We start from the raw sequence: 22546 nt of genomic DNA, 5'->3' as shown, positions 1-22546 counted from the left end.
GGAGCGATGCTCCGGGGCACCGGCGGTTCCTCGGGGATCGAGCCGGGGCGAGCGGGGGCTGCTGGCTTGCAGGCAGTGGGGGGAAGCGATGTGAGGCGACGCTCAGCACTCCCCCCCCCCCCCCCTTTATTGCCCACGTAAATCAGCCCCCGAGAGAGGTTTACGGCTGCGACGCTGGGGCTGTTGGCTCCTTCTTCTGCTCCACGGCTGCTGCCGGGCGCGCTCGGCCGGGCCCACCCGCCATAGGAACAGGGAAAAGTCATTTTGGGAAGTTATGGAGGAAGGCAAGGAGGGGTGGTCGCCCCTCTCTGTTTGCCTGTGAGTTTCCGCGAGGAGGAAGAGGGAGGCCGAAGGGCGGCTTGGCCCTGGGCTGCTCCGGCTGCGCCGCGGCATCACCGCTCCATGCCCGCTTCCCCCGGGGGGAAGTTTTGCATCTCGCAGCCGTCACCTGGAAAACGCTCGATGGGTGCATCGGGTGCTGCCCGGTGTCTGACCACCGCCCGGGGTGGGTGCCCCAGGGACGGCCGGGACACGGCGGTGCCGCGGTCCCGCTCCCCATCACCGCGCCCGGCTGCGGAACCAAGCGCGGCATCGTCGCGCCGGCACCCGCCGCCGTGGTACCCGAACGAATCCCCCGCTTTCTCCGCTCCCGGGTGGTGGGGGGTCCGCAGCCGTGCTCCCACGATGGGGCGATGAACCCCCCCACACCACCGCGCCGGCTACGTGCCGGCCGCGCGGTTCCCCTCACCTCGCCTTCCTCTTCGCTAACCGAAGCCGTCGCGGAGAGCGGGGCCGGGGGGAGACGCCGGCTCGGCCCCGAAGCACGCCGGAAGCCAGCCGCCTGCGAGCGAGGGCGCAGGACGGGCCCTGCGGTGTGGGGACGCGGCCGTCTGTCCGTCCGTCCCACGCCATGGCACGCTGCGTCGCCTTCTCGCGGCGTTCGGCGTCGCGGAGCCGCGGCCCCCGGCATGGGAAGCTCGGCTGCCGGGAGCGGCTCAGGGGCTGCACCCCAAAAGCTGGGTGCTGAGCCGCCACACAGCCCCCGAGGGAGGGTCCCTGTCCCCCCCCGGGGACCCGTGGGGACATTCCCCGCAGGTTGAACCTCAAATGAGCTCCGTTTTGGCACAAGCGTGGTGGGGAGGGCATCCCCGCCCTCTCCGTGAAGCCCCAGCGTAAGGGTGACCCCCGCATGGCGTGGGGTGACACGGGGTGACGCTGGGACGAGCCGGGGCGACGCTGGGAAGGCACCGCGAGCGCTGGGGATGCCCAGCCCCGCGCGTGGTACCCGGCTGCCAGGGATGCTGGCAGGGGGGTGGAGGATAAAATGAATCACCCCGGGCGGGCGCCACGCTCTCGTGACTGAGGCACGGGTGGGCAGACACCCACGGGTGCCTCGGGTGGGGGCTGCTGGGGGGGGGTCTCCATCCTCAAGCCTCTCCCGGTCCCGGCCAGGCATGGTGGCCGCCCAGCCCCGGCAGCTGAAAGGGGTCCTGGGGGGGTCCGTGCTGCTCTCCCCGGCTCTGCCCCCCAACAAGATGGTGAAGGAGATCGAGTGGAGCTTCTCAGCCGGCGCCGGGGCCACCATCCAAGTGGCAGAGTTTGGCCCCGGGGGCTTCGAGCGCCCGGACCCCAAGGATCGGTTCAAGGATCGGCTGGAGATGTTCAACGAGACGGCGCTGAGGATCAGGGCCCTGGAGCGGGGCGACAGCGGGGTCTACGGGGCTCGGATTAAACTGCACCCGGCGCTGGTGGAGGATCAGGCCTTCAGCCTCGCCGTCTACGGTGAGCGCTGGGGACGGGAGAGGTGATCAACGCCTCCCGCGCCCGGGAAAGGGGAAGAGAAATCGCTTTTGCCGCTCGGCGTCTGTCACGGGGATTTTCCTGGGTTTATGACTAACCACGAGCCACCCCCACCTGCACTTCCCCTCGCCGTGCCCTCTCGCCGTCCCCCCAGCCCAGGCATCCCCGGAGTGTCCTCGGGGTGTCCCCAGGCAAGGCTCGGTCCCGTGACGGGCTTTGTTTGCACCCCAAACAGAGCCCGTGCCGGAGCCAAAGGTCCAGCCCCGGGTGCTCTCCCGCACGTCCCAGGGATGCAACGTCACCCTGCGGTGCTGGGTGCCGGCCGGCAGCGGGGCTGAGCCCTCCTGGCAGCTCGGCAGCTCCCCGGGGACGCCGTGGGGACAGCTCTGCGGGGACAGCCACACGCTCTGCCTGGCCGTGCCCGCCGCCGCCTTCAACTCCAGCTACACGTGCGTGGCCCGGAATGCCATCCAGGAGCGGAACGTCTCCGTCCGCCTCGACGCCCTGTGCTGGCAGCAGGGTAAAAAAGACCCCCCCGGCACCCCGGTGGCACTGCCAGCGGGGTGCTGGCACCCACCACAGCTTGTCCCCGCAGCGTCGCGCGGCCGGCCGAGGTGGTACGTGTGCCTGGTGCTGCTGGCCCTGAGCGCCGGAGCCCTGCTCGGCATCTTCTGGCTCTGGAGGAAGAAGAGGAGGAAGAAAGCGGCGGAGGGAGGTGGGCGCTGCCGGGTCAAGGCTCCGTCCCGGCGGCAAACGGAGCCGGGAAAGAGGGACCTGGGGCTTTGGTCCTTGGCTGTGGGTCTCCCTGCCCGTCCCTGCCTGCCCTGCCTGGACCGGGGTGGCTCCAGCCCCCCCTTCCCCACACCCCGGCTCCCCGGGCACCCCTCGGCTCACCCCCGCCTGCTCCTCTCTCCGTAGCCGCCCTCGGTTCCCTTTCCAGCGAGGACACCGCGCCGGAGCCAGCGTATGCCGAGATCCAGAGGAGACCCCCGCCGCAGGCAGAGCAGTGGGTGAGGCTGGGGGCACGGGGCCGAATTCGGCTCCTGACCCATCGCGTGGTGATGCCGGGGACCAGTTCGGCTCCTGAGCCGTTGCACGGTGATGCCAGGGATGAATTTGGCTCCTGATCCGTTGTGCAGCGATGCCGGGGTCGAATTCGGCTCCTGACCCATTGCCCGGCAACGCTGCAGCCGAATTCCCCCCCTGCCCCATTGCCTGGTGATGCCGGGGCCGAATTCGGCTCCCGACCCTTTGCCCAGCTCCGCTCCAAGCTCCTCGTGCCTCGCCGGGGGTGGCCGGGGAGGGGACGCTGAAGGCACGTCACCCCGTCCCCGGGGCCGCCGGCGGGTCCCTGCCGCAGGGCTGGCACCTCAGGGGGGGCTTCTCCCTCTTTTCCGGCCCCAAGCAGCGAGACCACCCCACCACCATCTACAGCCAGGTGCAGGCGGCCGCCGGCAGCCATGCCGAGACCCTCGCCTAGCCCACCGCCGCCGGTGAGTACTGGGGGGGCTCCGTCCTCGTCCCCCCACCCCCGGAGCGAGCCAGCTCCGTCCCCGCACTGACTGTACCCCGCTTTGTCCCCGAGCAGGAGCAGGATGGGGACCACCGAGCGCTCAGGACACCGGGCAGGGCTCGACGCCGTGGAGTGCCGGCCGCCGGCGTGTCCCCCCCGCGTCCCCCCTCCTGCCCCCTCCCCGGTCTCTGTCACCCCCCGCTCTGCTGGGGGAGCACAGCAGGACTCGGGGGGAGGGGGGGAGGGTGTCTGGGGGCAGCAGCATCCTGGGGGGCTGCCACGTCCCCTTTCCCCAAAGCCAAGGGTGGGACAGGCTGGAGGGGGGGCCCAACCCCCCCCGCCCCCCTTGGCTCACTGCTCAGTCCAATAAAGGAAGGTGAAGGCGAGGTGTGGGGTGCTTTATGGGGGTCAAAGCCCCCCCCCCCCAGGGTACACAGGGATGTGGGTGCTCTGTGGTGGGGTGGGGGGCTCTGGGTGATGGGGGGGGGACACATGGGGTGACGCTCAGGGATGGGGCCGGCACTGGGATGGATGGGATGGGATCCTGCAAGAGCTGGACCCCCCCCTACAGCCCCGTCCCTGTGGGCCTGGATCCTGTGTGGCCGGATCCTGCACAGCTGGATCCCCGCACAGCTGGATCTCCATATAGCACGACCCCTGCACAGCTGGAGCCCCATATAGCCTGACCCCGCCCGCACAGCTGGATCCCCCCCGAGCTGAATCCCCCATACAGCACGACCCCCGCACAGCTGAATCCCCGCACAGCTGGATCCTGACACAGTCACACCCTGTGCACTGCTGCAGCCCAGCAAAGTGGGACCCCTGCACAGCTGGATCCCCATGCAGCAGCAGCCCTGCACAGCTGGATCCTGGTAACGTGGGCCCCCTGCACAGCTGGAGCCCCATACAGCAGGATACCCCCACAGCACGAGCCCCCCGCACAGCTGGATCCCTGCACAGCTGGATCTCCATATAGCACGACCCCCGCACAGCTGGGTCCCTGTACACCAGGACCCCCGCACAGCTGGGTCCCTGCACAGCTGGAACCCCTGTACACCAGGATCCCCGCACAGCTGGGTCCCTGCACAGCTGGATCCCTGTACAGCTGGAGCCCCATATAGCCTGACCCCCCTGCACAGCTGGATCCTCCCCGAGCTGAATCCCCCATATAGCACGACCCCCACACATCTGGATCTCCATACAGCATGACCCTCGCACAGCTGGATCCCTGTACAGCTGGAGCTCCATACAGCACGACCCCCGCACAGCTGGACCCCCGCACAGCTGGACCCCTGCACAGCTGGATCTCCATATAGCGGGACCCGGCACACCGGGACCCCCGCACAGCTGGATCCCCGCACGGCCGGATCCCCGCACAGCTGGATCCCTGTACACCCCCCACCGCCCGCCGCGCCCTTCGCTTTCCGCCCCCGTTTGTCCCGCGCCGCCACCCGTCGCAGCGCCACAGGGGGGCGGGCCGGGGAGGCGGGGCCGTCCATGCTGGTTCCCGCCCGCCGCGGGCCGGAAGCGGAAGCGCGTGGGCGCGTGCCCGGAAGCGTGTGGGCGGTGGCGGCGGTTCCGGTTCCGGCGGCGGTGCGGGGGAGGCAGCGGCGGCGGCAGCAGCGAGGCGAGGCGGAGCGCACCCCGCATCGGCACCGCGGCTCGGCCGCGCTCCGCCGCCCCACCGCACCCGCGTCACCCCGCCCGGCCCGCGCCGCCCCGCAGGTGGGTCCCGGTACCGGGCGCGGCCCCCCCGCCGCCGCCGCCTCCTCCTCCTCCTCCCGGCCTCCGTACGCGCAGGCTCGGAGTGGCGGCGGCGGGACCCGGCGGGCCCGGCTGCTGGCGAGGCCTCGGCTGGGAGGGGACCGGTTACCGGGGGGGGGGACACCCTCGGCGAGGCGGAGGCGGCGGGCCCGGCTACCGGAGGACTTTGGCGGCGATGGGGGGGGGTGCGGCGCCGATTGGAGTCCTTAGGGGGGGTAACGGGGAGCTCCCGGTTACCTGGAGGGCTGCGGGCTCAGCACCCAGCTGCGTGGAGCCTTGCGGGGGAGGCCCCGGTAACCGGGCGCCTCGCTCCGTAGGCGGGGGACGTTTGGGGATGGCGGGGGGTGGGGGGGGGTCGTACGATTCCCACCGGCGGCGGGGAGCGGGGATCCGGTGACCGGGAGGGCCCGGGCGGCTGAGCCGCGGGGGCGGGAGCGGCGGGCGGGCCGGGGCAGGCCGGGACAGGCCGGCGGCAGGGAGCGGTAACGGGAGCCCGGGCCCCGCCGCCGCCGCGGCGCCGCGGCCCCTCCCGGCAGCCATTTGCAGCCTTTGAACCTCCTCGGACGGGAAAACCCGGCGGGAACGGGGCCGAGCGGGAGCCGGCGGCCGTGGCAGCGGCTCCCCCCCACCCCGGGGGACCCCATTTTACCGCGGGGGGGGACCCCAACGTCATATTTTCGGGGACCCCACACCTGATTTGGGGGGGCGACACGGACCCCAACGCCTGATTTTCGGGGGGGGGGGCAGACCCTGACACCTGATTTTGGGGGAGGAGGACCCCAACGCCTAATTTTTTGGGGGGACGGACCCTAACGCCTGATTTTTTTGGGGGGGGGATCCCAACGCCTGGTTTTTGGGGACACCAGTACCTCATTTTCGGGGGGTGACCCCAACACCTGATTTTCAGGGACCCTAACGCCTGATTTGGGGGGGGGGTGATCCCAACGCCTGATTTTCGGGGACCCCAGTACCTCATTTTCGGGGGGGGACCCCAACTCCTGATTTTCGGGGAGGGGATCCCAATGGCTCATTTTCTGGGGGGTGATCCCAACGCCTGATTTTCGGGGACCCCAGTACCTCATTTTCAGGGTGGACACCCCAACACCTGACTTTCAAGGGGGGTACAGACCCAAACACCTGATTTTCGGGGACCCCAGTACCACATTTTCAGGGGGGGGACACCCCAACACCTGATTTTTCAGGGACCCCAACGCCTGATTTTCAGGGACCCCAGTACCTCATTTTCAGGGGGGGCCCCAACTGATTTTCAGGGACCCCAACATCTGATTTTCAGGGGGGACCCCAACACCTGATTTTTCAGGGACCCCAACGCCTGATTTTCAGGGGGCGCGGACCCCAGCACCTGATTTTCAGGGGGCACGGACCCCAACGCCTGATTTTCAGGGTTGCTGGCAGCGACCGCTTCGAGCCGAGCCCTAAACCGCCGGGAATCTGACCCGGGGGGCTCCGGCAGGAGCCGGGGTTTTGTTCCCGTCCCCCCCCTTTCCCCGCCCCCCCCCCCCCTCGCTGGCACATCTGGGCGAGCTCAGCCCCGTGTGTATCTTGGCAGCGGGGCCCGTCTGCTAACAGAAGACAAACTGTGTTGGGCTTGTTTTGTCTGTCTGCCGGCCCCGCCGTGCCGCCGCGTTCCCTTCGCCGGATTTTAACGGCGGGGATTACTCCGGCTTTATTTTGGGGCGGAAAACCGGCCGGGGGTGGTTATGGTCGGGGAGAGCCCGGGCGGCGTCTCTGGGGACGGGCAGGGTTCCGGCTCCGGGCGGCCTCTCCGGAGAAATCCCGAGTGCCGCCGGTGCTAACGGTGCGCGTCGGTGTCGCTGATGCCGGTTTCCTTCTGTTCCGCAGTCAGCAGGAGGGAGAAAATGAAAGCAGGCTGCAGCATTGTGGATAAGCCAGAAGGAGGAGGAGGTAAGGAAGTCTAAAGGCCGAGTCGCTCAGCTGTTACGAATTCTTCTCCCAGGATAAAAGAGCTCGGGGAGGGATTAATTCCACCTCTCCCCAAAGCTCTCTTACGTGGGCAAAAAGCCGCGTGCGAGCGAGGATCGATCAGACGTCTGCTCGGTGGGTTGGCGGCGAGTTTGGGAGAGCGCCGGGTTGAATATGCAAATAAATCTTCCCCGGGGGATGTTGGATTCGGGAGGATTTGGGCTCTCGGAGGTGGATCCGCAGCTCGTGGCGGGGGTTTGTCCCCGTCGCCGCCCGCGATGGTGGGGCGGGTGGCGTTGGAGCGTGCCGCAACTCCTTCCACGCTGCCGGAGCCTGAAATTGCAGCCACGAGGATTTGGAAAATTTAAAAAAAATACAACAACAAAAAAAACCCCCAAGCCCTCGCGGTAGTAGTTGTGCTGGGAAACTCTTCTGAGAAAGCCGGGCTTGGCAGTCGCTCAGAAACATCTGCGGGCGCCGTGCTCGGGGAGCGGGGGGAGCTGGAGGCGCCGGGCACTGCACAGCCGCGCTCCAAATGCTCAAATCTGGATTATTCGCCTTATTTCAGCCACCTGGAGCCCAAATGGTAGTGGTGGCTGAAGCTTTTGGGCTCCTTTCCGCTGCTGCTCACGCTTACGGCCCTTTCAGTTTTACCCTTTTTGGTGTTTTCTTCGGTGGCGTTTGGGGCTGCTCCAAGGAGAGGGGGCTAACATGAGTAAGAAAACGAGCGGTGGAGTGGGAGAGCCGGGTTTCTCTGCTGCCACGGTGAATGTTTCATGGAATCGCAGCCCCCAGCGACGCTTGTGGCTCTGGAGAAAACACGATGAATACGCTGAGGAGCTCAGCGGTTGCGAGCTCCTGTCGCTGTCTGAATGACTTTTTTTTGCCTTTTTTTCACCCTTTTCCAAGGTTATCATTTCCCAGAGTGGGCTTACAAGACCGAGTCGAGCCCCGGGTCGCGGCAGATCCAGCTCTGGCATTTCATCCTGGAGCTGCTGCAGAAGGAGGAGTTCCGCCATGTCATCGCCTGGCAGCAGGGCGAGTACGGGGAGTTCGTCATCAAGGACCCCGACGAAGTGGCCCGGCTGTGGGGCAGGAGGAAATGCAAACCCCAGATGAACTACGACAAGCTGAGCCGGGCGCTCAGGTGAGCAGGAGTCTCCATGGAGGTGGGGGGCCAGTAACAAGCCCTCCTCCCATCCTCCCCTGCCTCCGTTGGGCAACTGTCGTAGATATTTCCGTCCCTGGTGCGGTGGCACCTGCGTTTCTGCGAGGTTTGTGTGGGGTGGTGAGTTCTGGGGTGCCTGAGTGCTCGGGTCGGTCTGGCTGGGCTTGGGTGCGATGAGAGGAGTGGGGGAGGGAGGCCCTGGTTCACCACGCCGCGATATGAAGGTGCACCTCTCCTTCAGGGTGTCGTTATCACGATGCCTGCCGTCCGTCCTTCATTCCGTCCTTCCTTCCTCCCGGGGAGCTTTTCTGTCTCTCTTCTCAGCTCCTATTGCCGCCGCTGGCTTGAGCAAGGAAGGTGTGGGAGGAAACCAGAGGTGTTACTCTATTATCACACCATCAAGGGTTTCAGAGAAAGCAACTCCCCTTTCTAACAGAACTTGTGCTTGTCTCTCTACTGCTCAAGCTGTGCCACGCAGAGGTTCAGGGCTGGTCTCATGGCAAGGACCCTCACTGGCTGTTTCCCAAGCCCTGGTGGCACCAGTTTGGGGATCCTTAAGGACACCCTCTGGTCACCGGTGTCCCCTGGAGTGAGACAAGGCCTTGAGCCTTCCTGTTTTGAAGTCAGACGGTGGAAAAGCGGCACAACCCTCTGCAGTATTGCAGCATTTCAAGGCTGTGACCCGCAGGAGTGGCTGGGTTCCTGACAGGTCCGGGCATTATCAGCCTGTAACGTGGACTTCGCTGCCTCACGCCCTCTGATACCTCCTGGGTGGAGCTGACAAAGACAAACAAGGCAGCAAACACGAGAGTCTCATACTGGAACAGGAAGGAAACAATAAATTGAATGGCACCGAGGCCGTAATTGGTGCACGGGAGTGGAAAACAACTCCACTTACCAACACTGCTCAGCTCTTGGCATCTCGGTGCCGAGCGGGGCAGGAGCTCTGCGGGTAGCGGCAGCCGCTTCAGCTCGGGACCCGCGGCTCCTTCCCCGCTCCTGCGCGGAGCCGGCCCTGCTTTGTTTAGTGGCAGCGTGCGTTAACCCACCCCCTAAGTACAGAGAGCGGCGGCGCTGGGCCGCGCGTGACGCCTCTGTTTGTACACCGGTGTTGGGAGGCTGAGGACAAACAGTGGGGGTGTAAGCGGGGAGGAGGCTGCGGTGGGGATTACGCCCGCCGGCTCGGCGGCCGAGTTCTGCCTTCGGTGCCGTGAGGGTGAGGAAGGGAGGTGGGCAGGCCGTCAGGCCTGGCTCTGGGCACCCGCTCTCCCTCATCGACGCTGCCTGCGAAGGCCAGGGGGTGTTTTTAATCCGAAGGTGAACAGAATCGTAGAATCAGAGAAAGTTTTGGGTCGGAAGGGACCCCTAGAGGTCATCTAGTCCCACCCCCCTGCAGCGAGCAGGGACACCGCTAACGAGATCAGGGTGCTCAGAGCCCTGTCCAACCTGGTCTGGAATGTTTCCAGGGATGGGGCCTCCACCGCCTCTCTGGGCAACCCGTTCCAGTGTTTCACCTCCCTCATTGTAAAGAATTTCTTCCTTATATCCAGCCTAAACCTACCCTGTTTTAGTTTAAAACCATTACCCCTCGTCCTGTCACTGCTGTCTCTACTAAAAGAGACTAGAAGGGACGCAGCTTGCTCACAGGCGCGAGAGCGGCGGAAACCAGCTCTCCCCATTTCCAGCCTGATGCCCTGGGCCTTGGGGATCGCAGGAATAAAAACCGAATCTGAGGCTGGCTGGGTGATTTGGTCCCTTTTTTGCTCCGCTCCATCGTTGCGCTGAGTTTTGTGCTGCCCCAGCCCGGCTACATGTTCCCCTCTCACAGATTCACCGGCATTTTCCTCTCCGGTTCTGGGTCCTGTAGCGTTCCCCCGGCAGTCACAGCCCCCGCGGAGCGACCGTGCCTGCTTCCCTGGCTGCGGGGCAGTTGGCAATGGGGAGGTGGTGCCGGCGCAGCGCGGAATGCTTGCAGGAGACCCCCCCCCTCCCAACCCGTGGCACTGGTCCCAGTTTGGACAGGGGTGAGGCCAGCACGTACAGGCTTGGCCTGTTGTTCAGCTTTCACTTCCCTTCGGGATCTCGCCTTTTCCCACATGTTCTAAGGAACACAATGACCTGTGAAACGGTTTGAAGCGTACCCGCTAAAGAACGCCTTCGGAAAGGAGCGGGTGTCGTTCGGAAACTTCCCGCTCGACTGCATATTTTCTTGTATTAATGACAGAAATTCTCTGGGCAGCGTCATTTTTGTCGGTACGTCAGAGGTGGATGTTGACGGCGCTAAAAGCAACGAGACCTTTAAACAGATCCCCGCTTGCTTTGATCGATCTCCTTAACTCTCGTTCGCAGATACTATTACAACAAGAGGATTCTCCACAAGACAAAAGGCAAAAGGTTTACCTACAAGTTCAACTTCAACAAGCTGGTGATGCCCAACTACCCCTTCATTAACATTCGGCCGAATGGTGAGTGCGGGCTGGGGGCTGGTTCTCTGAACCAGCCCCGCTCCCGGAGCGCGGGCCCCGCAGCCTCTGCAGATCCCCTCGCAGTCATCTACGCTCGAAAGACCGCCGGGGCAATGAGCGCCGCTGCGGTGGGAATGCCTGGATGCTGATAAAGCCTTATCTGGAGCGCTCTTTCCCTCGGGTTTGTCACCGACGCGGCTGTGGTTGTCTTCAGGGGAGGCCGGAGGCGTTAGGGTTTCCTATTCAAGCTTGCTTGTGGGCCTGGCTTCATGGGTGCCGCGGGTTTGCTTTGCTCTGCTGTCGGGGGGCGGGCGGCCTTGGGGTAAGAGGGGTTTTGTTCCATTGCAGGGACCTTGCCTGGCTCACGTGCTTGTCCCTAAGTTTATGGGGCCATATAAATGTGACCCTTCTTGACAAGGAGCTTAGAGGTGCGCAGCAGGGCACGCACGTGAGCGCTGTCGGAAAGTTCGCGGCTTAGCAGCACTTTGCTCTCCTCCCTGCTGCTGCAAAGGCCCCTTGTTTGCTTCAGTTCTGCTCCTTTTGTGTCAGAAGGAACTTTGCTTCACCAGCTCCTAGCTGGAGTTCAGAGGAAGGCGGTAGCGAGCGCAGAGCGGTTTCCAGAGAAGACTAGTAACTCGTCTGGGTTTGACTGAAATCTCGGGTATTCCTCGAGTCTCTCTGCGACAGAACGGCGTGCTGACACTCAAGGATAATGAAAAAGAGTTTGGGAATGGAGCATCATTGTTCCCTTCTCATCCTAGAAGGCCTTTGGAGTCTCTTGCCAGGAGCAGTAGCAGGAGTTCGCCCCGGGTTTGTCCCAGCCAGCAGCCCCGGGGTTTCTCCGGAAGAGGGTCCTTTGCCCGCACGATCCTTTTGGGTGGAGCCAAGCCCCCCCCCCCGTAGCTAGATTTCCACAGCTGGGGCGATTGCCTCCGTAACTGCACAGCCCCCACGCAACCAGGGAAATTAGTGGCCATCAAGTCTGTCAAAAAAAAAAACCACCACCCCTTCTGGAAGTCATTAGAGCGAGGGCCGAGGCTGCGAACTCTGCGCGGCAAAGAGAGCGCGGAGGCGCCTGGACCAGCCTTTCTTACAGTGCGGAGCGCCGAGTTCTCACCTCGTGAGGAGCGCCCCGGGGCAAGCCTTGAAGATCCGTCTGGCAGGGAGAGGGCAGGGGAAAGTGGGGTTTGAATGTTGACTCCGAAACCCCGGCGGCTGAGAAAAACAGGTTACGTGTGGGCAAGAGCGCTTCTCGCCGCTGCTCGTGTAGGCTGTGCCTCCGTACTGCGGCGAGCGCTCGGCGGTTGGAGCGACCTGCGTCCCTCCCCGGCCCTGGGCAGCCCCAGCCGGGCAGGAGGCTTTGTCCTCTGAGCAAAGAGCAACCCCGAAACGGGGCTGGGAGAAGAGAGATCTCCATAAAGGCGTTCTGCTTCACCTGTGTGGGACACGCTGCCTTTATGGCAGCGCGGAGGGGGAAGTGTGTTCGCCAGGAGCCCGTAGCCAAAGCGTGGGGGTGGAAGATGTAGTACGGAGCTGCGCTGCGAATCTATAATTACTTGCAGCGACGAGTCTGGGCAGTTCCAGCTCAATATTGCTCACTGCTGTTCCTTTTCCCTGTTTGCAGCCACTCCCTCCTATCTCTGGGGCACGCATTTAAAAAAAGAAGTTTGGAGAACTGGAATGCACTTGTCTAATTACAACCTGTTTTCTTTCCTTCTGGCTGGGATGGGGGTTGGGATATCAAACCTGTTCGGGGCACTGGAATCAGGTTTCTGCTCTCGACTCTGGCAGGTTGGAAGGAAAGGGAGACTCGACCGGGCGCGTTGTGAAGGGGAGAAAGCAAGTGGAGGAGCTTGCTGCAATATGGCTGGCTGTGGCACGAGCGGGTTGTAGCCAGGTGGTGGAAGAGGAGCCAGCGCTGGCAGCGTTACCGGCAGAAGCGTCGGGAGAGACGACGTCTTCCCAGAAAAGCACAAATCCGTGACGTTCAGTCAGCCCCGAGAGCTTGAGGTTTCCCGGCAGCGCTTCTGCCGGCGGCGTGCGAGCGCGATTGCTTCACCGCGCTCCTAACGCACCGGCGGCGAGACGTTTTCTGGTTAAACCAGAGCGAGGAGGTCAGGGGAGGGCGTCCAAAAGTGGAAGTTCGGTGGCACTGGAGGTTCACAAAACCTCAGCCGGGGCGGAGAGGAGAGGCTCCATCCCCGGCAGTGGCGAGGTCTGGGGGTGGGCAGGGGAAGGGAGCAGATGGGGAAGGCACCTCCCATCTAATCGTCTGCCGCGTCGTTGATAGCGCGTGGTATTTTTGTGTTGGTCTTCCAAACGCCTGCGGGCGCAGCCTAAAAAAGCAGCTTTTTACCTCTGATTTAACTCCCTCGGCAGCCGCGCTCGTTAACTCTCTGCCGTTCTCTTTCTCCCCTGCCCCAGGTGTCGTGCCGCAGAGCGCTCCTCCCGTCCCCACGGCCTCGTCCCGCTTCCACTTCCCGCCGCTGGACAGCCACTCTCCCACCGACGATGCCCAGCCCAGCCGCTTCTCCGGCGGCTCCCTGGTCCCACCCAACCCAGAAGCCTTGGGCGACGGCGGCGAGAGGAAGCCGGACATGCCGGAGCTGGAGGACAGCTCCTCGGATTGGCGCCGTGGCGTGGATCTCATGGCCTCGCGCAACGCCGTGGGCGCCGGGAGCGTCAACCACCAGAAGCGCAAGCCCGATATCATGCTCCCTCTTTTCAGCAGGCCTGGGATCTACCCGGATCCTCACAGCCCCTTTGCCGTGTCCCCTCTGCCGGGGCGCGGCGGGGTCCTGAACGTCCCCATCTCTCCGGCGTTGTCCCTGACTCCCACCCTCTTCTCCTACAGCCCCTCTCCGGGCCTCAGCCCCTTCACAGGCAGCAGCTGCTTCTCCTTTAACCCCGAGGAAATGAAACACTACCTGCATTCGCAAGCCTGCTCCGTCTTCAACTACCACCTGAGTCCGCGGACTTTCCCCCGCTACCCGCTCATGGTGCCACCACTACAGTGCCAAATGCCCCTCGAGGAGCAGCCCCAGTTCCCCATCAAGCTGCAGCCTCCCCCCGTGGGACGCAAAAACAGAGAGAGACTGGAAAGCGCGGAGGAGCCGGCGGCCCCCCAGCTAGCTACTCCTCCTCCCAGGGTCAAGGTCGAGCCCGCGATGGACAAGGAAGCGGAGTCCGAAGAGCCACCGGCGAGAGGCAAAGACAAGAGCGAGAGAGAGGAAGGCTCCGGCGCGGCAGCCGGCCTGGAAGAGGAGAAGGGGCCTGTGTTTGCCAGACCAGCTGCGCCGTCGTGGCACCCAGCCCCGCCGGCGCCCGGCCAGGCCGCTTTCTCGGCCGAAGAATCCCAGGAGCAAGGGGAGAGCAGCGGGGAGAAGCCATCCCGAGAGTCCACCGGAGAATTGGGCGCGCAGGAGAAGAGAGAAGACGCCCTGATGCCTCCGAAGCTGCGTCTCAAGCGCCGCTGGAACGGTGACCGGCAGGCCGACATCCCCGAGGAGCGTCCCAACGGCCGCGTCCACTGGAACGGGGCGCTGGGCAGCCCGCACCTCGCGGCGGGCCCCAAGGCCGTGTCGGCCACTGCCGCCTCCGACACCTAAGCCCGGAGGAGCCTCGCGGTCCGTCTGCGCTGAAAACATCTGTGTATTTATGTAGCAAGGTTGCAGAGCGTGGGGGGCGGGCGGGGGGCTGGGGCTAGCCTGGTTTGGTAATTCTAGAAACTAGGGGTTTTGTGTTCTTTGTTTTCGTTGTTGACTTGCAGGTGAGACGCGGTTGTCTTGCTCCGAGGAGGAGAGGCGAGGGAAGCCGGCCGCCCTTGCGCGCGAGCTTCGGGCCTTGCACGAACTCCAGCGGGGTCGAGGCCCTCCGCCAGGCCGGAGGAACTCCAGACACGGTCTATTTTATATGCGCTCTAGTATTTATAGAAGCAGGAATCTCCAAATTCATCTAGTTCCCTTTTTTTATATATATATATATATATACACACGTATATATATATATATATATATATATACACGGAGCCTGGTGCGATGGTGGGAGAGGATGTCCCGCCCGCCCGAGACGTGCCGTGCGTCGGCCTCGGGAGCCGTCTGCATTTCGGCGGGGCCGGGGCGAGGGAATATTGCACTCTTGTGGGGCGGGGGAGAAGGGGCAGAAGGCGCCCGGCGAGGCGGGACGCTGCCGCGGAGGGAGCCGCCGCGGTCCCGGCCGGCGGAGCGCGGGAGCGCTTCGGGGTGGGCGAAGTCGTCCCTTTTCGCCTTGCTGAAATACTGCAGAAGCCATGAGCAAAACCTTCAAAATCTTTCAGGGAAGGGAGTGGGATGGGAAAAAAAAAAAAAAAAATAACCTAATGCCTTTAATAGACGCATTAAAATGTACCCTAGGTTTTTCCCCCCCCCCCCCTAATTGTATGGGTGGAGTTGGGAGCGATTGGGAGACGAGCGCTGAGGTGGTTGCGGTGAGTTCATGGCGGAGGAATGACGGGAGCGTTGTTCGATCCAATTCCCTTTGTTTGGTTCCCCTATCACTTTGACTCATGCCTTAACTACGCGAACACTTTACGCGAGCGGGGTCCGTGGCGGACGCAGCCCGCGCCGAGCTTGGGTGCCGCGGGAGCTCCGGGGTTTGGCCCGGTGGGAGCGACGGGGCGGCTCCGTCTCTGCAGGGCTGAGCTTCGCGCTGTAAATCTCGCCGTGTTGGCTTTTTTTTCCCCCGCTGTAAATCTTGCTATTTCCCTACGCAGCCGCGTTTCTCGTTAGGCTGATTAACTTAGGCGCCGGGTTACACCCAGGAACGTGGCGGGAGAATCCCCGAACGGTTCCTCGCAGGGAGCTTGGAACCACCCGTTCTCTGCGGGGAGAGCGCTGCGTCCCGGGCGGAGGCGAGCGGCGGGCGCGGGCGGGTTCCTCCGGTCGAGGACTCGGTCGCCGAGGATTATTTAGAGACGCTGCAGGCGGGCGGGCACGGGGCTGGTCGGGCCGTGCCGCGACGAGATGCCGTGGTGGTACGCGGCGACGCCGGCATCGGCTCACCCGGGCGAGCTCGGCTTCCCCGGCCGGGCTCCGGACCCCCCCCCGCCCCGGTGCTGGGATTTACCGGAGCCGAGAGCGGAGGAGACGGGGAAAGAAGCCCCCTCGATCCGGACCCCCGGCGAGGGGCTCGGCGAGTGAACTCAGGAATTAGAAACACGAGGCCTTTCCCAGCAGCGATGCAAATCGTCACCCCCCAAGTGCCGGAGCCTGGGGCGGGGGACGGGGGGAAGCCGCCCTGCGCTGAAGGCAAAAAAAAACCCCCCCAAAAAAGTCCCCCTCCCCCAAAAAAAGTTGAACTGGTTTGGCTTTAAGAGTTTGTGGTGGGTTTGGAGGGCTGGGGAGGGGAGGGGGGGTTGTCTTCATAGCCATTGCACTGCAAAAACCGGGAGCTCGGCGTTCAGGGATAAAGGACTCAGGATCTCGGGCCGCCGGACCAGTGAGCGGGGGGTGGGCGGGCGGGGAGCCCCCCCAGCGTGGGGCAGGGGCTCCTCCCGACCAGGCTTCCCATTGCCTAGCGGCGACCTCGGCGGAGGGCGCTTATAAATACGTTTTAAATAAACGAGCAGAAAAAAAAAAAAAAAAATCTATATATATATATTCCGATGTGCCAAAATATTTAAACTTGTAAAGTTTAAATGGTTGAAATCTCAACGTCCACCTGTATTAATTAATTAATCAAGAGCATGTTAATGTTTAAACCATTTTTGCTTTGTTTAGTCATAGAGAATCCGTAGGAAAGAGACTTTTACCGGGACAACGAGCCGCTGTCTCGGTGGCGACGGACGCGAGCGAGCCGGGGCCGGGAGGATCGGCTGCGCCTTGCCGAGCCCGGCGGAACTTTGATCGAGCTGCAGAGCTGGAACGAGCCCCGCGCTGCCCGGCCGCCCCCCAAATCCAGGGGAGGAGGAGGAGGAGGAGGAGGAAGAGCCCCTCTCCAGAAGCATTAACCTCGGGAGGTTCCACCCGTTGCTCGGTTGTCCCTTGTTTTTATTTATTCCATAATTATGTTTTCGTTCTTAAAGTAACTTGTGGGGTTGGTTTTTTTTTTTTTTTTCTCTCTTATGGATCCTGGTGGGTTTAAAGAAAAAAAATTAATTTCTTCTTTTGGTTTGGAATAATTGTAATCAGATTGTTTAAAAAAAAAAATTGATTTTTTTTTTTTTTTAGAGTGCTTTTAAGGAGAAAGTATTTACCGATAGAAAGCTGTTGGGGTTTTGTGTTGTTTTTTTTTTTATATATATATTTTAAAAAAAGAAATCACTTTTCCTGAGGCATGTTCTTTGACTTTCCTAGACTTGATTCAGCAGGGATTAGGAGGGATGCGTACGCGTGCGGCGGGGCCGGCGTGAGCCGGCTGCCCACGGAGAGCGGGGTGGAGCGTGTGCGTATGTGTACATACCCGTGTAAAGTAGTCTTGAAATACTCCATTGTGCAGTGCCTTTAGACGTTCCACTTTCTATAAAGTCTCAAAAAAAAAAAGTTTGCATATATATATTATATATATATGATGTAATGTTATAGAAATATATGTATAATATACATATTTTTTCCAGGGGTATCTGATAGCTCTGTATTTTGTTATGGAAGTTGAAAGAAAAAAAAAAAACAAAAAAAGTATTTTACCTCAAATTAAAAAGTTAAATAAACCTTTTAAATAAGCGCTTCTGCCAGCGGCTCGGTTCTTGGCGGGTTCTGCTCGGGGGCCGCGTCGCTCCTGGCCCTGGTCGCGCTGCTGCCGGGAGCTCGCCGGGGCGATCCCGGGGAGCGTCGGTGCTGCCGCTTGCAGAGCCGTCCCGGGACAGACGGACGGATGGACGGAGCGTTGCTCCAAGCGCGGCTTTGGGCAGAGCTGAAGCTGGACGAGGGGGGATGTGGGGCTGGGACGGCCCCAGCTGCGCCCTCGTAGAGTCTGGATTTTGGGGTCAGACTCTTCCCCGTGGTGCCCAGCGACAGGACAAGGGGCAACGGGCACAAACTGAAGCAGAGGAAGCTCCAGCTGAACCCGAGGAAGAACTTCTTCCCTCTGAGGGTGACGGAGCCCTGGCCCAGGCTGCCCAGGGAGGCTGTGGAGTCTCCTTCTCTGGAGATATTCCAGCCCCCCTGGCCGCGGTGCTGTGCCCCCTGCTCTGGGTGACCCTGCTTGGGCAGGGGGTTGGGCTGGGGGACCCACAGAGGTCCCTGCCAACCCCCCCCATGCTGGGATTCTGTGATTCTGTGAATTTGACTCAAACCGGTGTCTCGCTCCCTGCGCAGGGACTCACGGGGCTCCCCCCGCCAGGGTTCCTCCGGTGGAGCGGGGCTGGCGCGGGGGTCCCCACTCGGGGCTCTTTGATTTTCTTTCTCTCTTGTTTCCGAGGACAGAAAGGGATCTGTGTCAGGAGGGGATAAGGGGACGGAGCTGCTGGCTCGCAGCCCTGTGCTTACACCCGGCTCTGCTCCGCGGCCGGCCCCTTTCCCGGCAGTTCTTACTCCTCTATCGTTATTATTAATTATCATTACTCTGTTTTGAACGGCGACGGAACTGCTGGGGCAGCAGCACCGGGCGTGGGGCAGCTGAAACCCCGAGCTGCCTGGCGAGAGCTTTCCGCTCCGTTCCTCAGACAAACAATTAACCTCCTAAGAAATGTATTTAATTAAACGCCCGTTAATTTCAAGGACACAGGCGCCAGGGCCCTCCCAGCCGGCTAATCCTCGGGGTGGGTTTTTTTCGCTTCTCGATCAGTCCTTATCAATTAGGGGTGAGGTTAAGAGCCGGGCTTTGCTCTTGCTGGTGGCCGCGGCGAGCCCAGTGGCTTCGGTGGGGCGATCCCAGCCCCATCTTGGGGGGATCTGAGGCATTTTCGGGAAAACCAGGTCCTGGCTGGAGGACTGGAGGAGTCGTCCCCCACCCTGGGGATGCTGCCAGCCCCTGTGCAGGATCAGGCCCCTCTCAGGGAGAGAGCGGCCAGGAAAATAAGGGCAAAATCCACACTTTTACAGGCGCTTTTCCAGCTTCTCGATTAGAAGGGAGAACGGCAAACGCTCTTCCAATCCCACGGCGAAGACGAGCCCCATTCCAGTCCCGCTGAGGTTTGCTCCGGAGCAGAACGCCGTCTGCTCTCCAGGGAGAAATAACAAGAGATCAGAGCCCAAACTCGAAAACCAAAGCTTCGTCTTTAGCAATTTCCAGCAACATCCAAGCCGGAATTTTCCGGAGCAGCTCGTGCCGGGCGCCGATGGCCATGCTGATGATCCCGGCGTCGCGCCTCGCGTCCCCCGGGCAAATCCCGCGGCGGTCACGCCAAGCCGACGCCATCGCCGTGACCTAACGGGCGCTGAGCCCGGCCTCTGCCCGTGCCCACGGCCGCGTTTCGCCCGCTCCGTCCCAAAATAGGCCTGGGGCGAGGTGAGCCCGGCTTTGCTCCCCGGCGCCGTGTCCTCGCGGGGTGGGACGGGGGTCCCCGCTGCGTCCCCCGGCTCCCAGCTCCCTTGCGTTGGCGCAGTCGGTGCCGGGTTCTGCGGCTCCAGCGCCGCAGGGCATCAGTCGGAGCCCTGGAGAAGGAAAAAGGATTCAGAAACCTCCCCACGGGGTTTTCCCTTCTCCCTCGGAGGAGCAGGAGCCCCGGCGGGGTCTGGGGCAGGGACGGGGGGTCCCCTGTCCCCAACCTGCTCCGTGTCACCCCGAGGCCATCGCTGTCCCCGTGCTCTTGCTTGCAGGTGGGGAAGATGACCTGGGAACAGGGGGGTGAGGGTCTGCACCCCACGGCTGATGGGGGTAGACAGCCTGGCACAGCACCAGGGGCCAGCACCGCAGCCCCGCACCGCGGCCGAGCATCCCCCCGACGCCGGAGCATCGTGCGGGGAGCCCGGCGTCAGGGTAGGCTGGAAAACACAAAGCTGGGAATGGGAGGGGGGGGGAAAAAACTCTCCGGGACTTTCCGAAGCCTTTTTGGGGGGGGCTGCGCGGCTCAGCGGGGTGGGGGGATGCTGGTGCGCAGCTGGGCGCGTGGGAGGTCCCCCCCCCGAGGGCAGCAAGCCCGCGGACCCACCGGGGATTTCCCCGCGCCCTCGCCGCCCCGCGCTCACGAGTCCCCTGGGGCTCTTGGCATCCCTCCCCCCCGCCCCCAGAATTTCTCCCGGGGGTCTCCGCTCCCCGCGGGGCTTGGGCCGGGAGCACCCCCCGGCTCGGCGGGAGCCTGCTGCTGTTGGAACCACCCGAACTCACCGGTGCAAGAAAACCCCAAAGCTCTTTCATCCAGTCCCAACCTCCTCTTAACGGCAATTAAAACCGCCTCCAGCCCCGCTGCTGCCCGGGGTGCTGGTAACCCCCCCTTGGCACCCGAAGGGCCCCCCGAGAGGCGGAGGAGCGGGGATCAGCCGCGTCCTCCCGGCTCTGCGAAGCCCCCAGTGCCCGATCCTGCCCAGCACGTGGGCTGTGCACGACGTGGCCCGCAGCCGAAAATGGGCCTGGGGGTGGCTGTTGTTTGGGGGGGGGGTCGTGGCGGGGAGGGAGGGTGCTGGAGGGGGCTGGGGCGGGGGGAAATGTGAGTGAAATGGGTTTATTACCGGGAGTCTGTCGGCGCGATTGCCATCGATCGGCTGCTGTCACCTTCCATCCCCGCTAATGGGACCTGAAGGGGCTTCGGGAACCGGGGCCGCATCCTGCTCCCGGCATGGTCTCCCAGCTCCCCTCGCCTGGCTCCTGCCTCCGTCCTCCCTTTTCCCTTCCTCTTCTTGCTCTTTTATCGTCTTCTGCCCATTCTGCTTTCACTCCTCTCTCCCCATCTCCAGTTCGCCGCGTCCTCGCTCTTCATCTCCCCCTCTCACCCCGTCCCTCATCCTCATCTCAGCTGAGCCCCCTCCGCTTCTCCCCTCCACTTCTCCCCTCCGCTTGTCCCTTCTGCTCGTCCTCCTTCCCTTTTCATCCCATTTCTCCCTTTTTCTTTTACCCCCCCCCCCCCATCTTTCCCCCCAGGTTTGGCCTCTCCCCCCAGTGCCAACCCCACCGCTCAGCCGCCGATGCCCACCGCCATCCCAGCTCATCCCAGCTCATCCCAGCTCCCGACCCACCGCTTGCTTTCCCCCCCTTCCCTCCCGACCCCATCTCATTATCATTTTAATTTGCGAGGTCTCCCGGTGGGGTGGGGGGGGAATTAACCCGTCAGAAATGACTTATCGATCCCAGCTCCCGCTGTGCGGCTCCGTCCCGGGGGAGATGGGGACGTCCCGGCAGCTGCCGGCGGTTGGGTTGTCGGCAGCGAGATGCCGGGGCTGGACCGGGAGCATCCCCCCAGCTCCGTGCCGGCGCAGCGGGCAGGGGGATGCCATGCATGGGTCGAGGGTCCGGCACCGGCACTGCTCCCTCCCCACCCCGCTCGCCCCGGCACGTTCCCGGCACGCTCTCGACGTTCAAGTCTGAACAGATAGCGAGCCGCCCGGGCCCTTCCTCCCGGTGACGAAGAGGGAAGGCAAAGGAGCAGGAACTCGCCCGGCGCCTCGGTTGGCAAAGAGCTCAGCGCCCGGGGCCCTGGCACCGCGCCGGGGCGGCTGACGGTGTCGCAATGGGTGGGCAGTCGCGAGCCGGCTACGCCCTGCGGGATCCGCAGCCAGATCCCGGGTCGGCAAGAAACGTTCGCCGGCTCCACCCGGCCTCCGCGCTGCCTGGCTCCGACTGGGCTCGGGGCGATGGCGGCGGAGCCGTGGCGGCCGGGAGCTTGGCCCGGGTGCTGGAGCGGTGCCGGGGGCACGGTGCGGCTGCCCATGGTGAGAGTGGCCATGCAGGGCGGTCGTGCTTCCCGCCGCAGCGTGCCATGGGCTTGGATCCCGGTGGGAGCCGGGCACAGGGATGGGGGCTCTCGGCACCGGCCAAGCTGTGCCACGGTCCGGGGACGGATGCGGCGCGGAGAGCCGGGAGATTCCCAGGCGCTGTGGGCATGGGCAGCTCCAGTTTGCAACATGGCTGCGGGTCCCGAGGGGATGAGCACCCACGTGGGACCGCCCGCAGCCGTCCCCCCACCCGTCTCCCACCATGCTCTCCCACCGCCGTCAGTCGGTGCCCCCCACCCGGACCTGTAGCGCTTCCCATCGCGTTAGCCGTGCTTGATTTAACCAGCAAACAGCACCGGGATTTAATTCCCCGGCACTGGGGTGAGCGGGGAGGGACGCTGCTCCCAGCTGTCGCCTTCCTGGGACGGTGGAGCCGAGCGGGGTTTGTCCCCATGGCACCCGGCTCCGTGCCCCCAGCCCCGTCAGGTCCCGGCTCTTCCCCTCGGACGAATCCCTCCCGGCTCGGACACGACCCCGCGCCGCTGGAGGGGATAAACCGGAGAGGGTCCCGTCGCCTTTCCGTCTGCCCGGCATCACCTGCTCCGCCCGGATCACGGCGATGGGCAGTGCGGGCAGGGACGGGCTGCCGGTCCTTCGGGTGCCCCCGGGCTTCGTCCGGGGCTCCGGGAGGGTTTTCCGCGGCGGTGCAACCCCATCCTGGCCCAAACATCCCTGCCAGATCCCCGCTTCTCCGGCGGGACCCCACCCCATCGGTGCCCTTCCCAGCTGTCCCCATCGGTGCCGCCGGCCGGTGTCCCACGGGGAGCCACATCCCCATCACCCACGGGGACCGGGAGCGAGGAAGAGGAGGACGGCTGCGGCGAAAGGCGTTGGGCCGCGTGCGCCAGAGGCGAGGAGCGCGCGGGCGGGACAGACGCCGGGCGCCAGCGGGAGGTAGGAGACCCCCAAGCGATCCGGCGCGGACGCTTTGGGACTGGCACCGTGCACCCTTCCCTCCGGGGTCCCAGCACCCCTCGGAGCCCCTCTCGCTCCCGGAGTGGGTCAGATGCCGGCCGCCACGGCCCCGGGGCTGTCCCTTTGCTGATGA

The 22546-nt window shown here is 63.6% G+C and overlaps 2 protein-coding genes across 5 annotated transcripts; both read left to right on the top strand.

Annotated features, from left to right (window-relative positions):
* Positions 1 to 1454: 1454 nt before the first annotated feature.
* Positions 1455 to 3690, top strand: LOC104336208 (uncharacterized). The gene is made up of 6 exons (XM_075445023.1): positions 1455 to 1782; positions 2140 to 2320; positions 2396 to 2515; positions 2719 to 2810; positions 3209 to 3293; positions 3389 to 3690. Exons 1-6 carry the CDS (start codon positions 1455 to 1457, stop codon positions 3681 to 3683), a joined length of 1101 nt encoding a protein of 366 aa, XP_075301138.1. The 3' UTR covers positions 3684 to 3690.
* A 1242-nt stretch (positions 3691 to 4932) lies between these two features.
* ETV3 (ETS variant transcription factor 3) lies at positions 4933 to 14961 on the top strand. Of its 4 annotated transcripts, none has more exons than XM_075445166.1 (5): positions 4933 to 5038; positions 6941 to 7003; positions 7931 to 8168; positions 10539 to 10654; positions 13079 to 14961. In XM_075445166.1, the coding sequence occupies exons 2-5, from the start codon at positions 6958 to 6960 to the stop codon at positions 14260 to 14262; spliced, it is 1584 nt and encodes a 527-aa protein (XP_075301281.1). In that variant the 5' UTR covers positions 4933 to 5038; positions 6941 to 6957; the 3' UTR covers positions 14263 to 14961. The 4 variants fall into 4 exon arrangements, 3 of the variants coding, with proteins under 3 accessions (XP_075301281.1, XP_075301282.1, XP_075301280.1); XR_012766364.1 differs by lacking the exon at positions 4933 to 5038 and having other exon boundaries at positions 6591 to 7003; positions 13079 to 14321; positions 14424 to 14961; XM_075445167.1 differs by lacking the exon at positions 4933 to 5038 and having other exon boundaries at positions 6563 to 7003; positions 12446 to 13172.
* Positions 14962 to 22546: the final 7585 nt, after the last annotated feature.

This window comes from Opisthocomus hoazin, chromosome 30 (assembly GCF_030867145.1).
Source record: "Opisthocomus hoazin isolate bOpiHoa1 chromosome 30, bOpiHoa1.hap1, whole genome shotgun sequence".
Taxonomy (NCBI): Eukaryota; Metazoa; Chordata; class Aves; order Opisthocomiformes; family Opisthocomidae; genus Opisthocomus; species Opisthocomus hoazin.
The sequence above is the reverse complement of the archived record's forward strand: the minus strand, read 5'-3'. Positions and strand labels throughout refer to the sequence as shown.